At 40.0% G+C, this 17382-nt stretch overlaps 1 protein-coding gene across 3 annotated transcripts in view; it reads left to right on the forward strand.

Annotated features, from left to right (window-relative positions):
* atp8a2 (ATPase phospholipid transporting 8A2) overlaps window positions 1-17382 on the forward strand; it is a 624855-nt gene that overhangs the window by 593106 nt on the left and 14367 nt on the right. For all 3 annotated transcript variants that reach the window (XM_078545400.1, XM_078545401.1, XM_078545402.1), the window contains one exon: window positions 11765-11853. In XM_078545400.1, coding sequence (XP_078401526.1) covers window positions 11765-11853 — 89 coding nt within the window. The remainder of the gene's footprint in view (window positions 1-11764; window positions 11854-17382) is intronic.

Raw genomic sequence — 17382 nt, forward strand, 5'->3', positions numbered from 1 at the left:
ACCCCTATATCTCAAACAAAGCAATTTCAGAAGTCTCAACAATTATTTGTTTGCTGTGGTGCAAATCATCGAATCACACAATGGTTACAGCACAGAGGAGACCATTCAGCCCACCAGTTCTCTGCGAGAGTAACCTTGCTATCCAAGGAAAATCGGTGACGAGTCAATGGGGGTGGGGAAGGGTGGATGTGGGAAGGCAAAACTGTGGGGAGGAGCCTCTGATTGGCACGAGGGGCCCGGCAAGAGGCACCCCCATCCCTTTAACTGACAACCTGCATAGTGAGCACCAGCCTCTCCTGCTCCCTGTTAAGTCAGAGTGGCAGCGAAATGAGGCCCTTACTTGAGCTTTAATAGCCCACTTAAGGGCCTCTATTGGGCCATGGCAGTGGGGTGGGGGTGGAGGGACTGACCCACCCAATACCTCCCCTGTTGCTTGTAAAATCGTGGGTTATGGTGTGGGTGGGCAGTCAGCGGGCACATCGCTGATGGCAATGTGCCCTAATTTACAGGTCCACCCGCCTGCTTTGCCGCCATGGGTGGCCTGTAAAATTCAATCCATTGTTATCGTTGGTATTTTTGTTGATGTGCTTTAGTCTTCTTCTGATCCAGGTATTTGGATGTATTTGTTTTTTTTTCCCTCTTGGTGACAAAATTTTTAAGTGGTCTCAAATGTCTCATCAACTTAATGGCATCATGTTAGGTGAAACTCTTAAGCACCTTTGCACATGTGCAAAATATATCATATGAGTTCACCAGGTGTATTGTAGCTGTGAGAAGAGGCTGGTATAGCTAAAATAGTCTGGGCCTGGAGGCAACTTCCAGAGAATTCCACTGCAACAGCCGATGCTACCAAGATATTTTTTTTCCCAATGTGTATTGATACTTGCATATATTAATATCCTTTTGACAGTTAAAGTTTGTTTTTAGATTGAAAAGACTGGAAATTCCATTGCTGTTCAACAAGATGCCACCTGCATTGTACATCCTAGTTGTGCAGCAGGAAACCCAGCACAGCACTTTACTGAATGAAGTTCCATCTTAGGCCACTAGTGAAAATATACATGGTATATTTAACATGATTAGCCTCGGTTTTGATGGAACTTGGCAAATTCAAATGTGGCAAAGGCAGATTTCAATTCCAATGCATCTTACTCTCCATTGGTCACAACAAAATACCTTAAAAACTTTTACCCTACAATTAGAATACCGTGGTTATTCCATATACATTCAGTAATGTTATACAGACATGTTACGTCCTCAGAACAAAGAATATTCGAACCACCTGCAGTTCAATGACCCTTCTCCAAGATCCCTTCAAAATTAATTCAAGTAGATTTCAACCCCAACTCTACTTCAGTGAGAGGCAATCCAGGTAAACACCATATGCTGTTCAGAGGGTTACATTTTCAGACACTGTAAATATCAGAGAATTTAAGAGAGGGGGTTTATTACATGATCATATTTTGAACATTGTCAGAACTTCTGTGTTTATTTTTGATATCAGTGTTTATGTTTCAGAGCTGTGCTGTCTCATCAAGTATTACAATGATCTGCTAAGTCTTTCATAAATGCTATGATTACTGATTATGTGTGTTCTAATAATAGTCTCTGTTCTTTTTGTGTCTGATCTTCACCATTTAATACCCAAACTTTGGGAGAGGTGAAATGCAAGAGCTATTGCATACTAACAGTCTTAGTAAACACTTGTCCTCCCAAGTATGGTGACTTCAAATATACCACTCCCTTTGCCTTTTGTTCCATGACATCTTTGTCATTTAATCTCCTCTGCCCTCTACCCTATCCCAAACCTTCCCTTTTGTTCCTCCTCCCGCTCCCCCGTTAGACTCAAAATTTTAACTCTTTTTCTCTTCACAGATGCTGCCAGACCTGAGTATTTCCAGCTCCTTCTGTTTTAATTTCAGATTTCCAGCATCCATGGTACCTTTGCTTTTATTATGGTGACTTCAAATATGTGTTGAAATTTCTGGGGACATCCGGTTGCCATGGAATCTGCAGAAGCCCACCATCTCTTAGCATTTCGGACTCCTATTACCTGATTCACTTGGCCTTGGGGGAAAGCGCACTGCTACAAAATCAACTATATGAAACCAATCCATATTTCTTTCAGGATTAAAAGTTGCAGTTGAGTTTAATCGTTTAATTACTGTAGGACGTTTTTGTGTTCCAAAGCATACTATGATTGAAATAAATCGTAAAGTGCTGGGAACATTCAGCAAGTCAGGCTGCATCTGCGAAAAGAGAAAAATAGTTTCATACTAGAACATCTGATTTCACAGATGTAGTCACGTCGAAGACTTATTCTTCAACAGAGGGATGTTTGCATCACTTTTCAAACAGCCTGAACCATTCAAGTAACTGTTCCTTCATCTCATGCACAGCACTAAAAGGAAACCTTGTACACGCAATGGCAATGGACTCTTTGCCATATTGCGGGAATTAGTTTTATTTTGTTTTAATAAAAGGGCTTGAGTAAAACATTTGTTAATATTAGCAATGGAAAACAGTCAAAAATTGAAACCTGGTTCCATGAAATCCAATTGTTTTATCATTTCCATATTTCTCTAACTTCATTTTGAGGAATATCACAGTGTGTTTTTGTACGGTATGTTTATATTTCAAAACTGTTTAATAATAGAAGTGCTTGCCCTGAGAGGAGTAAGTCATATGAATGCCAGCTTTTTTTCCTTCAAGTGGCTTGACAATCACCTTTAAGAATTGTTATTTTTTTGTAAATTTTGAAGTGCATTAATGCACTTCATGTGCCATTTCCCAAAAACGGAATTTCATTTGACAACTGTAAACTGCTCTTTTGTGTTGGGTCTGCATTGTTCAATTGCCAATTCCTTAGCATCAGTGACAAAGGAGATATAACATGGTCATTTAAATGTTCTAAATGCAACTTTCATTGTCTAGCCATATACTTCCCCTAACAGCCAAGGAAGATCCAAACAGTCCAGCATTGTAACAACAAGCTGAGTGTTGCCCAGTCATGACCAGCAAAATAGAATCCTGTGGTGATCAAAATGACACCCTTTAGTGATCATCTGCTGCTAGCAGTATTGCTGCTTCCAGAGGAGCCTTTGATGGTCATGGCCTGAAGTGATTCATGCATCCTTCAGTAGCAGCACTGCAGTGTAAATAGTTATCCCAGTTCCATTACTTTTCTGACAGTGACTGTCAGCCACGATCTTACTGAATGGTGGAGCATGCTCGAGGGGTCGAATGGCCTTCTTCTGCTCCTATTTCGTATGTTCATTTGCCTGTTGAAGACTCACCTGAAAATATTGGTCTAGCCATCAAAAGGCATATCAGTTTTAACATGTTCCTATAGCAATTCTTTGACCCTGTACCACCATACTTGTTGTGTACTATCCTTAGGCATCTGCTGATATCCCTTCAACTCTCTGTGAAGCTGTGTTAAAGGTTCTGCACAACAACAACAAATTATTTATAAAAGTGCCTTTAACATCATAAAAGGTCCCGAGGAACTTCACAGGAGTGTTATAAAACAAAAATTGATACCAAGCACATAAGGCGATATTAGGACAGATGACCAAAAGTTTAATCAAGAGGTAGGTTTTAAGAAATATCTTAAAGGAGGAAAGAGAGGTAGAGAAGCAGAGATATTTAGAGAGGGAGAGCATAGGGCCTCAGAAGCTGAAGGCATGGCCATCAGTGGTGGTGCTAAAAAGGCCAAAATTAGATAATTGCAGATATCTTGGAGGGTTGCGGGGCTGGGGCAGAGCACAGTGACAGGGAAGGATGAGGCCATGGAGAGATTTAAAAGCAACAATGGAAATTTAAAAATCAACACTTTGCTTGACAGGGAGCCAATGTAAGTCAGTGAGCACATGGGTAATGAATGAACGGGACTTGTCACAAGTAAGGATGCGAGCAGCAGGGCTTTGGATGAACTGAAGTTTATGGAGATAGAAAGTGGGAGGCCAGCCAGGAGTGTGTTGGAATAATCAAGTCGAGAGGTAACCTAAGCATCCATGAAGATTTCAGCAGCAGCTGAGCTGAGGCAGAGTCAGGCACTGCTATAAAGGTGGAAATACGTGGTCATTATGATCATGCAGAAATGTGGTTGGACACTCATCTTGTGGACACCAAGATTGTGAACAATCTAGTTCAGCCTCAGACTATTGTCAGGGCAAGGGATGGAGTTTGTAGTGGGGACTGAAGAATATTGGTCTTCCCAATATTTAATTGGACAAAGTTTCTGCTCATCCAGTACTGGATGTCAGACCAGCAGTCTGATAATTTAGATACATGGAGAAGAACTTTGATAAGATCCATTTGGTACTATAGCAGAGGTAGAAACCTGATTACAGTGACTCAAATATAGAGTTCCCAAGAAAGATGGACACCGAGTTGGGATGCGATAATATGTTGAATGACGTTGGAGAGGAAAGGGAGGTCGGGGATGGGGTGTTAGTTTGCAATGATGTGAGGCCTAAGTTAGTTTTATGAAGCAGGGGTGATGATGGCAGATTTGAAGGTGGGAGCAACAGTATCTAAGGAGAGAGAACCATTAACAGTATCAGCTAACGTGGGAACTTGGAAGGGAAGCTGGGTGGTCAGCAGTTTAGTGGGAATAGGGTCGAGGTAGCAGGAGATGGGTCTCATGAGCAAGATGAGCTTCGTGAGGGTATGAAAGGAGGTAGGAGAGAAACTAAAGAGATTTACATGTTCAGAGCTAGGGCAAGGGTATCTTTAGGAGAGGTTTGGTCAGATAAGCTGGGAGAAGGGAGGGAAGTGGCAGAGGCAACTGTTAGGATGAACTCAATCTCAGTGACAGAGTAGTCCATGAGTTCCTCACACTTGTTGAGGATGAGGATGGAGGAGACAGGAGATTTTAAGAAGGTGAGTTTCAGTAGAGAAAAGAAGCCAGAGTGTAATTTTTGCATTCCAGGGTGATCCTGTAATAGTGAACGGTTTTGGCAGATGAGAACAGGAACTGATTGTGCTTAATGTGGTCCCCAGCCAGATCTGGCGCCGAATGGCTAAACCTATTGTCCGCTGTGCGTGCTCAAGTCTACATCCCTTGGACTTAAGGGAGCAAAGATGAGGACCGTACTGGAGGGAACAGCCAGGGTGAGAAGAAGTAATGGTTTTAATGGGGACTAGGACATCAAAGCTGGAGGTTAGCTTGAGGTTGAAAAAATCAGCAGCTGCAGAAATGTCATGGTGAACAGAGGACCAAAGGCACGATATTTGTGATTTTGTAAGTATTTTTTTTCCCCCCAGAGTAGGTACAAAGGAAGTTGAGTTGGGATAAGGAAGGAGGATGTAGGTGGAGAGTGATCAGAGGCCATCTTATCTGTTTTTGATATGTTGGCAGTAGCGAGACCACGTGAGATGGCAAGATTAAGGCGATGGCCATAAATATAGATTGGGGTGTTTATATGGAGGGAGAAATTAAGGAAATAGAAGAACACAGTGAGCAGAGGAGAAAGAACATGATGAGTTAAAATTAAGGTTGAAATCACCGAGAACGCAAAGTCACTCTGTGCATGATTTGAGTGGGCAGTAGACAATAAGGATTTTAAATGAGTGGGGAGGGCTGGAACAAGGTGCGACACAATTTGTTGATAGCACCATTATTATTTTAATGTCTATTAAATGTTTATAATAATAAATAATGTCTGAGTTTTTAAAAAAAGGTTTCAGTAACTTTTCCCAACTTTAATTACAACATTTCATCCTCTTATGTGCTGAATTTCGAACCAGCAATAAGAATATTGAGGAATTGATGGTAACTCCTTCCCTGGAACAAAACTATATACAACAGTGACAAGTGAAATGGTCCCTTGGATGCTTTGAATCTATCAGTGTGATCTTCCATCTGATTTTTTCCCATGTCTCCACCGCATCCTCAAACATTAAAAAGTGCAAAATGTAACTGTCACAGTGTCTGAAGTGGGACTTCTGTCCTAACCCAGAGGACAGCATGATATGTGAAGTATTTTCAATCAAACAGAACGTATGTGTTATTTGAAACCAAATATGCTATAAATGCCTTAGCTACTTCAGTCAGATCCTTTGTGATGGTCTCTGTATGGTAAAGCAGCTTTTAAAAAGTGATTGAAGCCTAAATAAAGATTATAGAATTGTACTTTATGCAAGGGGAGGTGGTAGCGTAGCAGTATTGTCATTGGGCTGGCAATCCAGAGACCCAGCGTAATGCTCTGGAGACCTGGGTTTGAATCCCACCATAGCAGATAGTGGAATTTGAATTCAATAAAAAAATCTGGAATTATAAGTGATCTCCATGAAGCCACTGTCGATTCTTGTAAAAACCCATCTGGTTCACTAACGTCCTTTAGGGAAGGAAATCTGTCATCCTTACCTGGTCTGGCCTACCTGTAACTCCAAACCCACAGCAATGTGGTTGACTCTTAAAAGCCCTCTAAAAACAAGAGCAATTAGAGATAGGCAATAAATGCTGGCCTAGCCAGCACTGCCCACATCCATGAACGAATGAAAAAAAGTGAAAGTTTGTATGTTTTGTTTTTGGAGAATCTATTTTGTGTTCAAAAATTTAAGCTAGCACAACAGGATTTTATGAGGTAAATCAGTTAAAAATAATGTTTTCATTGCTAATTATTAAGCAGAAGTTTTTTGTTGATGTATTTTATGGAAAGAGTCCTAGAACTTGCAATCTCCTAAATTGTAGCCAGTGGAGCCTCCTGATATCATCATCTGGTGACTAGAGGCTGTAAAGCAATTAATGGATTCTGTCTGTTCGGTGGAAAAACTCCACTTTGAAGCTTAAAACAAATTTGCCTGTGCAACTAGTTATTGAGAAACTATTATGTGTTAATTGTATGTTCTTTGAAACCTAATGTTTGTTTTAAATGTTATTTACTGCCCTGCAGAAATTTTTTGCAAATATATAAACAGACTCATATAGAACTTCAAAATAGCTATTTGCACTGCAAGCTATCATAGCATAACATTTTCTTTGTTTCTGTTATCGCCTCCGTCTTATATATTTTAAAGTGCTGATGCTTCTGTCTAATGTCAGTATGCCAGTACAGGAATTTGTGATAGAACTCTGCTCCTGTTATTAAGCTGCCATGGTGTTTTCAGCACATTGTTTAATTGCTGCAAATTTACTTGGGTCTGATTTGCCCCTGTGCATAAGGGCATAGATAATATCACACACAATAATCTGCCAACGCCCCAGTGTGCAGAACAACTTGTTTTGTAAACATGTAGAGTGCACATAAGCCTATACCTAACCCATTTGGTAATCATAAAAAAGAGGAACAGATATATTTAACCCGCAATACTACATTGTTCTCTCTTGCAACAAATTAAGGAGATAAACAAATTGGACGACTTCAGGGTAGGACAGCAAACATTGATGAAAGAAGTCTGAGCAGCATAATTTTAAAAAACCTTATTGCAACCTGCAACAACTATTATTTGTACACAGAATTAGAACCTCTTTTATGCACTTCAGGAGAAGCTGGTTCATGCCCAAAACGAGCAACAGGTATGTAGTTCCAGAAACAACACCCCTGCCTGCCTGCCTCTGTGCAATCTTCTTTATACTGACATTTGCTTTGCTATGATTGCGGGGCTGGGGGAAGTAGGGAGTACCAAAATACTTGAGAACCCATTTTTTTTAGGGGTATGCATTGCGCAGAAGCAAAATTTGACCCTGAGTGTACATATCTGTTTGGGAACTGTTTATTTCAGCTGGGAACATGTTTTAGTTGCTATGTTTACATGTTTACTTAAAAAACCTTTTTCATCTGCATGCTTGTACACAGACTCGCTTCGCTATCAAAATGCTTTCATGGAGATCATGTAAGATTTGCATCCCTACCACTCAGTCTTGCCCTGTATTGTTTTTATTTCACTAATTGCTCATAGATTCTCTGGGTGGTCCATCTGTGAATTAGATAATGGTGTGGCTAAATCTGTCAAAGGTTTTCGTGGCTTTTTAACTTGTGGTGCTGTGGTTTCCAACTGGGTCTAATCACTGTGATGTTCCTTTCCTTTGTTCTTCCACAATTCCTTCACACCTGCTTATACTCTGCTGTGGAAGAATTCAGACAGGCTTCTGTTGGTTTTCTCCTGCCCTCATTTGGAAGATTCTCTGAATTCTATGTGACACAGGTCAGGGAAAGACATGGGCTGCATTGTCTGTGGTTTTTGTGTGTGTGCGTGTCCCACATGCGGCCCTCCTTTCCTTCAGTAGTCTTGCTGGGTTTTCCTGCTGGCTTCTGTGATATTTTGTGTGTAGCCCTGCACACTCTGTGAGGATATGTAACTGTAGTCTCCTTGTTTCATATTGGTTTGGATTACTCTGTTTATATTGGTTGGATTTCACAGGTTCTGTAACTTTAAAAGATGGTGGTAAATCAAAGCATCATATTCCCCATGCAAAATTTAAAAAAACTTATTCTGGATGTAAACTAAATACCACTGTCTTTTTGACACCTCTTCGGTTTTTCTGGATAATGTAATTTATACATGTTTGGGGCTTTGTCAATCCAGACCCACAGAAAATGCCAATCCTCCTGATCTGTAAATAAATCTTGGTCAGTCAGCTCATGAATACCAAAGGGGTATCTCACTTTTTCAGTGGCTCTGACCCCCAGTAATGACCTACCCACTACTCTGGGTGCTCTTGAAGTGCTATTTTCTGAAAGCCCTTTATTGTGTGTATAGGGGGTTGACGACACAAGCATTTTTCTCAAAGCCAATACAAAACGGTGGTATTAAAGCTATTTTTAAAATCTTTGTTCACTCAAGGTTTCAGAGCTGCAGTTTTCTTGATGGAGAGGGTGGAGGAAGTAATTCCGTTTTAAATGTTGTAAATAAATAATTACAGTTAAAACCCTGACACCAAACTGAAATGAAAGCTTTATTTATTCCCTTCATTTGGCCTGAGCAGGCTGCCTTGAAAAGCCACCAACCCTACACAAGCTTTTTTTCATGCTGTGTACTAGATTTTCTTTAACATCTTTCTGCACTTTAAAGTGAATCATTCTAATACTCGTTTTCGACTAAACAGATATTTAACTTTGAAATATTTTTTAGGCTGCTTAAGATACAATTAATTTTTTATTGTCCCTGTAATTTGATAATGTTGACAAAGTTAGGCACTAAGAAATTGGCAGCAATTCTGATGGTTGAATTGCAATTTTTGAAAACGTTGTCATACCAGCTTCAACCTCACACCCCCCCCCCCCACCCACCCCCTCAAACTCTCATGAATAAACGTTTACTACAAATAGAATGATACTGAGAGACCTTGGAATTATGGTAGATTAGGCCATGGATTGGTGGGATGCAAGTTTGCATCTGTGATTCTGGAACAGTCAACTCCCAGTGCTAAGCAGCAGTGTTGCAGAATTTCCTCAGCAACTACTTTTTCATTTTTCCCTTTTAATTTTCTCTTGCAACTGAAAGTAGTAATTTACATTGAGATATGGTTCCACAGGCACCCTCCTAAGTCTTATCCAACCAGTTATGCTGTATGGTTTGAGCCTTAACGGTAAATGTTTGTAGACAAAATGATCAAGGGAGGCAGAGTTGTGCCCAGTCCTGTCACCAATTCTTCCCGTCCATATGTGGTCAATTCCAAGCATGAATCACTGATTAGCGATCAGGAAAGGGGGCCTCAAATGAGTTTTCCCACCGGTCCCCCTCCACTCGCCAGCACCCCTCTCCACACTTCCTTCACTAGCTCAGTCACCACAGTTGGTTGTAGCACCATAACTACTGTTCCTTGTTAAAACCAACCTTGCGTGCTTCCAAGTGCCTGATTAGAGAATAACGTTAGTAAGAGCCTACAAACTGGTCCCCATCTCACCCTGTCAACAGCAGCATCTGTGGAGAGAAGGGTAAACCTGTTTGGCAAAGAGCGACAGAATAATATTTTTAAAAATGCTCCAATTTTCTATAAATACTCCAAAGCAGAGTATTTAAAAATTAGTTGATCATTGTCAAGGAAAAGTGAGAACGATAATCTCTGGTTTTGCTTTGTCACATAAACTGAATGTCAGCATGATGATTGAATGAAATGCATGTAAAATAAATGCAGTTCAACAGGAATTTTAACAAAGTTATATAAATAGGAGTAAAATAATAGATTAAAACAATATTCAAACTAAGATTGAAAGTTAATTTATCACAAGTAATGACTGAACTAACAGTCAGAGTTCTTATAATACAGCTGATGCAAGTTTCTAAAGATGTTTCTCATGTACAGTTGACTCTAAATGAAGAGTGTGGGACTTGGTTTAAAGAGAACTTGAAATGTTGGGAATGAGTATGTAGCCAGATAATTGTTAATTTGCTTTATGTAAAATCTGTTCAAATCATCGTTGTTCCCCCATTTAAGTGGCTTGCTCAACAGTGATTCCTCTAAATTTTCTTTGTTGTGCATTGCCTGTTTATTTTCAATACACAGTACCTTTGTAAACTCTCTTGCAGACACTTGTGAGGACAGTTTGTGAGGAGCCTGTGTGATACACAGATTCAAGATTGTTGTGTGATCCCTCAGTAGTGACGGTGCCCCATAACATTCCACAAATAGGATTGGTGTATTAGAAAACTGTTGCACTCTTTTCTTTTACTTGGTTTTTCCATTTGCAGAACGTAAATAATGGGATCATAGTAACTCCTTAAATAGATAAATCTCACTGGCCACATTGTTACGAAGACTGCTGATACCTGTGGCACCACGGAGAAATAATTAACTAAGATTATTTTAAATTTTTTTATTTAAAATTATGTAGTAAGTGGTTATAGTTCTTGCGTTAAGCCTGCCCTGTAACAACAGTCTGATCAATGAGCTGATTTTATATTTGGTATGACTGGTTTCATATTCAATTTTTTTGAGGGAAGGATCCATAACCTTACTGGGGGCATATATTAAAAAGGACACTAAAAATATAAGACCATAAGACATAGGAGCAGAAGTAGTCCATTCAGCCTATCGAGTCTGCTCTGCCTTTCAATGAGATCATGGCTGATCTGATAATCCTCAACTCCACTTTCCTGCCTTTTCCCCATAACCCTTGATTCCCTTACTAATTAAAAATCTGTCTATCTCAGCCTTGAATATACTTAATGACCCAGCCTCTACAGCCCTCTGCGGTAAAGAATTCCACAGATTCACTACCCTCTGAGAGAAGAAATTCCTCCTCATCTCCGTTTTAAATGGGTGACCCCTTACTCTGAGATTATGCCCTCTGGTCCTAGACTCTATATCATAAAATATACTTTTGATTTTGATAGAATAGTGCAGAAAATGCTTGAAATCTGTAACAGATTTCCTATTTTCAGCTGTAGCCTTTGTCTGTTTCATAAAGTAATTAACGGCAACTTATTTAATTGATTTCATGAAAAATAATCAAATTATTGCAGACACCAAGGCCTTCATAAAACCTGTATTCGGGAGCTGTTAAACTGAAGATTTTGTTTTATTTGTGGTCAGCTAATTAACAGAAATCATGCTCATTGTGAACAAGTGCTAATCAGTGCTAATTAGCACCTGGTATGTTAATTGCTGACTTAATTGCAAACCCAATGAGTCACCTGAACCTTGCAGCTAAGTGTGAACATTTCTCTTGGTTTTATGCTCTTTATTTGAATTTATGTGCAGATGTTTACTTATATAGGTTAAGACCTATATGCTGGTATTAAAACATGTCAAAAGCCTGGCTTTCCATTTCCTAGTGTGTGGGACTTACATATGCTTTGTTTTGCTCTATAGTCTGAATGAACGTGCTTATCTGCTAAAGAGAGTGTTTAAGAAAACCCCTTCAAACCTCGTTCGGACCCATTCTGTTCATGGTCTATCTCGTAAGTATTCCACTACCTTGTGCTGCTCCAATTCCGTAAACAGGAGGCTGCACTAATTTTCACGGTGATTTTTTTTATATCACAGGCTCAACTACTAGTCAGGTCTTTCCTAACCAATATTTTGTATATTTCATAAGAGAGACAATATTCATGTGTAAACATCAGGAAATACAAGTTAAAATTTGAGAATCCACGAACTAGCCATTAGTCTCAAGATTTTAAATGCATCTCTTTGAAAAATCTTTACCCTACTTTTAATATCTTAAAGTTTTGTTCTGGCACTCTGATATCTACTTCAATTTTATTGGTCTCTCTTGGGCCTTTTTTCTTATTCCACTTCCCCTCATCAGCTGTGCCACCTTTCACCTTATCCATCATTTTGTACCCCAACGCCATCAGTGCTCCTCAGCCTTCCTTCTCCCCTGCTGAAGTTCCAGGCTTTAGATCCAAACTCCTTTCTAGGCATTCTGTGAAGCACCCATATAGGCATCTAAGGCAGAGACAGAGTTGGGTGACATTACAAAGATGGAAATAAACAGTCCTAGTGGTTGAATGCTTACCTCAGTGTCAAATATGATACCAAGGTTGTGAACAGTCTGGTTAACCTCAAACAGTGGCCAGCAAGAGGGACGGAGTTTATAGTGGAGGCTTAAGATAAAATATTGGAATGATCAAAGTCATTGACTTGGAGGAACAGACTAAAGGTACTGAGAATTTGCAACTTGTTCCAGATTTCAGAAGAGCAAATTTTTTTAAGATGAGGGCGATTTGGAGAAAGTAAATTGACCACCTTAACTGCATGGTGTTGATGCCAATGTAGAATACAAATGGAAAGAATAAGGTATTAAAAAAATGTGGTAAACAACTATGTGCTCAAAACCAGAAGAAAGGAATGTGGTAAGAAGAAGCCAAGGTGTCTAACTGGTTATGTACAAAGACAAATAAGATGTAAACAGAAATGTTTCGATAAATTAAAAGCATACAGTACTTAACTAAGCAGAGTTGAGTACCTGGAACAGCTGAATAGAATAAAGGCGATAGTTAAATCAACTAAAAGGCTACTGGAAAAGAGATTCGTAGACAGAATTACAGAATCACGCAGTGCAGAAGAGGCCCTTTGGCCCATCGAGTCTGCACTGACATTTTTGGAAGTAATGGGAAAAGCTTTACAGTTATGTGAAGAGTCAGGGAGCTGTCAAAGACTGCATTGGGCCACTGACAAATGTTCAGGAACAGGTTACAAAGGATTTGCTGGGTGTGGCAAAAATATTAAATGAATGCTTTACATGGTCTTCACTCTGCTGTTAAAATTGAATTATTTTAATAATAAAAGCAATAATAAATTAAGTTATTGTTTGAGAAAGGATTAAGAACTTAAATAGATAAGATCAGCCAAGATGCCAGGTGATGTCCATCTGTTGGTCCTCGGAGAAATGAAACATGTACTGTGTGAGCCTCTAGTTTTCATAGCTCACCGCACTCTCGGATGGTACCTGTGACTGGAAGGGGACTTATGTGGTACTCTTTTTTTAAAAAAAAAGCTGACAAGACAGACCCAAGAAACTATAAGCCAATTAGTTTGATGCTGCAAGTAAGTAAAATGCTTGAGGAAATCATTAGGGATACCCTATATCAATGTTTAGCTAGAGAGGGATATATTAAGGTCACCCAATGTTAAAAAAGGAGCCTGTGTCCTACAAATCTAATTGTTTTTTTCTGAAGAAGTTATAAAATTGGTGGATGAGAGAACCCCAGTAGGCATTGTCTACTTAGACTTCCAGAATGCTTTTGATAAGGCACTGTACAAGAGGCTTCCCTACAAGGTGGTTCTTTTCCCTGAGAATATTGGATCTCTAGAACAGGCTGTCATCTTGAATGCTGGATGATAATTTGCTAAATTCCTTCAAGCAAGGGCTTGGACCTGTTCCTGGTTCGAGCACCATCACTTCTTTCAAAAAGTCAGTACTTTAGGGAATTCAAGGTCAGAGTGATTGCTTGTATTTTTAATTTGTACTTGGGATGTGTGTATCACTGGTGAGACCAGCATTTGTTACCCATTAAGTGAGCTGCTTTAGCCTGGATGATGTTGAACTTCTTGAGTGCTGTTGCAGCTGCACTCATCCAGGCAAGTGGAGAGTATTCCATCACACTCCTGATCTTGTGCCTTGTAGATGGTGGACAGACTCTGGGGATTCAGGAGATGAGTTATTTAACCTGTTCTTGTATCCAGAGTATTTGCATGGCTGGTCTAATTAAATTTCTGATTAATGGTATCCCACAGGGCATTGATGGTGAAGGGATTCAGCAATGGTAATACTGTTGAAAGTCAAAGGGAGATGGTTAGGTTCTCTCTTGTTCAAGATGGCCATTGTCTGGCACCTGGGTGATGCGAATATTATTTGCCACTTATCAGCCCAAGCCTGAATGTTGCCTAGGTTTTGCTGCTTGCAGAACTGGACTACTTCATTATCTGAGGAGCTGTGAATGATACTGAGCCATTCAATCATCAACAAACATCCCCACTTCTGACCTTGTGGTGGAATGAAGGTCATTGATGAAGCAGCTGAAGATGGTTGGGCCGAGGACACTACCTTGAGGAACTCCTGCAGTGATGTCCTAGAACTAAGATGATTGACTTCCAACAACCACAGCCATTTTCTTTTGTGCTAGGTATGACTTCCAACTAGTGGAGAGTTTTGATCATGTAGATGGATTGGACAGGAATTTCTTAGATTTTTTTTTCCAATTGGCCTGAGTTTCCATCTATTTTTCCCTGCCAGGTGATCACATGGTTTCAGATAGGGTGGAGAGTATATATTGTGATACACAAGGTATTGCCATTGTGTCGGGCAGGCTGGATAGACCAGAGGGTTTTTACCTGTCCACCTTTGTTTATTGTTCATAGTGTCATCGTGGATGATTCATATTGACATTCAAGCTCTGACTGACATGTAACTTACAGGTGCAACATCCTGCCCCTGACTGAAGCCACCCCTAGCCTCTCCAAACTACCACAATGATATTAGGGCCCTTAATACCAAGTTCCACCTTGACTAGTCTCCATCTACATCTCCCCTTTTCCCTTCTAACCTTCTGAGTCATAAAGTTCTGGGTTCAACCCCCACACTAGGCTCAAGTACAAAAATTAAAGCTGACACTCCAGTGCAGTACTGAAGGAGCACTGCACTGTCTTTTGGATGAGACATTAAACTGAGACCCCATCTGCCTGCTCAGGTGGATGTAAAAGGCCCCTTGGCACTATTTCAAAGAAGAGCAAGGGAGTTATCCCCAGTGTTCTGATAAATATTTACCCCAAATCAATATCACAAAAACAGATTATCTACTCATTATCATATTGTTGATTGTGGGAGTTTGCTGTGTGTAACTTGGCTACCACATTTCCTACATTACAACAGTGACTACACTTCAAAAGTAATTCATTGAATGTAAGGCACTTTGAGACATCCATTGACCATTCAAAGCACTATATAAACACAAGTCTGTTTTCCTTCTATTGCCTTACCCCACTATTAGTAGCCAAACCTTCAGCTATCTTGGTTCCACTCTGCCTCCTTCTCCACCTCTCGCTCCTCCTTTAAAACCATCCAATTTCACTAAACTTCTGATCACATCTTCCTAATGTCTCAGTTGGATCAGCATGTGTCATCTTCCCCACAACCTTCTGACTCAGAGGCTAGAGTGCTAACACTGAGCCAAAGCTGACTTCTGAGTCAGAAGGTCATTGGTTCAAGCCCCACTGAGAGATGTAGTCACATAATCTAGGCTGAGTGCCATACTGCTACTTCTGCTTCTGTTTTAGTTGTGTTGGCATCACAGACTAATAAGCGTATTCTGCCAACATTTATATTGGTAGTGCTAGCTAAACCGGGCATGACCTGCTGAAATGGTTATCCTGATAATGAAACATTTTAAATGGAAATAATCTAAAGATTGAAGATTTCAAGCGATGGGGCTGTGACTATTTCCTTTGGCAGATTGTTCCAAGCTGTGGGATTGTCCTTGAGAAGAAAAAATGTTGGAACCAAATGGTCTTTGTAGTTTGCGTGGATGACTACCTAATGTTTTGTCATTGCCAGAGGGCACCAGGTACTTGTTTCGGTCAATTCACACCAATCCATTCCATATTTTATAGAACACGAGCAGTCTATTTTTTCCTTCCTTTGCAGTAGTGATTCCCATTCCAAATCTTTGATTAAGGATGTGACATGAGCATACTTCCCATACTGATTTGTATAGAATTGTCTTTGTGATAACTTCAGTCTTATTTATATCTCTTGCGTTATGAGGATCCCACACACAACTTGCATACTCCAGGATTGGACAAATAAATGTTTAGTAAGCTATAACTCTTGATATTTTTATGGCAATACCAAAGAATCCTCCTCAGAAATCCAATTACCCTGTTTACTTTGGATGTTATCTGCTGAATGTGGAATTCCCTTTGAAGATTGTTTTTAAGATGAACCCCTTGGTATGGTTGTGTATCCACATGTTGGAGAATTTGATTTTGGAACTTAAAGCTATATGCTGGTGGGTCCTTTTTGTTGGTGATGCACATGATATGTTTTTTTTTGGCACTGGCTGCCATTCCCCCATTGGTCCTGCCATTTTTCCAATTCCAGAAGATCACCTTGCAGTGAATTGATATGATCTTGAGTTTTTCCTGATGCGTAAACGATACAGTCATCTGCAAAAACCCTATTTTTAACTGGTTGGGAAGGTTGTTTATGTATGTCAAGAAGATTAAAGGTCCCAACACAGTTCCCTGGCACAGAGAGGCTGCACCTTGGGAGGTACTGTTTTTCAAATCAGACATTAAACTGAGACCCATTTGCACTCTTGGGTTTTTTTTAAATTTATGGGCATTGTTGGCTAGGGCAGCATTTATTGCCTGTCCCTAATTGCCCTTGAGAAGGTGGTAGTGAGCTGCCTTCTTGAACCGCTGCAGCCCCTGTGGTGTAGGTACACCCACAGTGCTGTTAGGGAGGGAGTCCCTAGATTTTGACCCAGCAACAGTGAAGGAACGGCAATATATTTCCAAGCCAGGATGGTGAGTGGCCTGGAGGGGAACTGCCAGGTAATGGTGTTCCCATGTGTCTGTTGCCCTTGTCTTTCTAGGTAGTAGTGGTTGTGAGTTTGGATGGTGAATATAAAGATCCCATGGCATTATTTGAAGAAGAGCAGGAGAGTTCATACAGTATCCTGGCAAATATTTATCACAGCCGAAAGTACTAAAAATGATCTGGTCATTCATCTTAATATTTTTTGTAAGACCTTGCAGTACACGTGAATTTACTTCATTATTAGTCTACTGGCTGTAAAACACTTTAAGATCTCCTGCGATCAGGAAAGGGGCTATATAAATATCAAGTTCTTTATTTTGTTCATTTGCTCTTTCTTTCTCCTCCTCCAACTCTTACCCCACTATCCCCTCCCCCTCACCTCAGTCATTTTCTTTGAGATAAATTTTTATTCATGTTACGTAATCCTGTAGATGTATCTAGGATC

Source organism: Cetorhinus maximus, chromosome 7 (assembly GCF_964194155.1).
Source record: "Cetorhinus maximus chromosome 7, sCetMax3.hap1.1, whole genome shotgun sequence".
Lineage (NCBI taxonomy): Eukaryota > Metazoa > Chordata > Chondrichthyes > Lamniformes > Cetorhinidae > Cetorhinus > Cetorhinus maximus.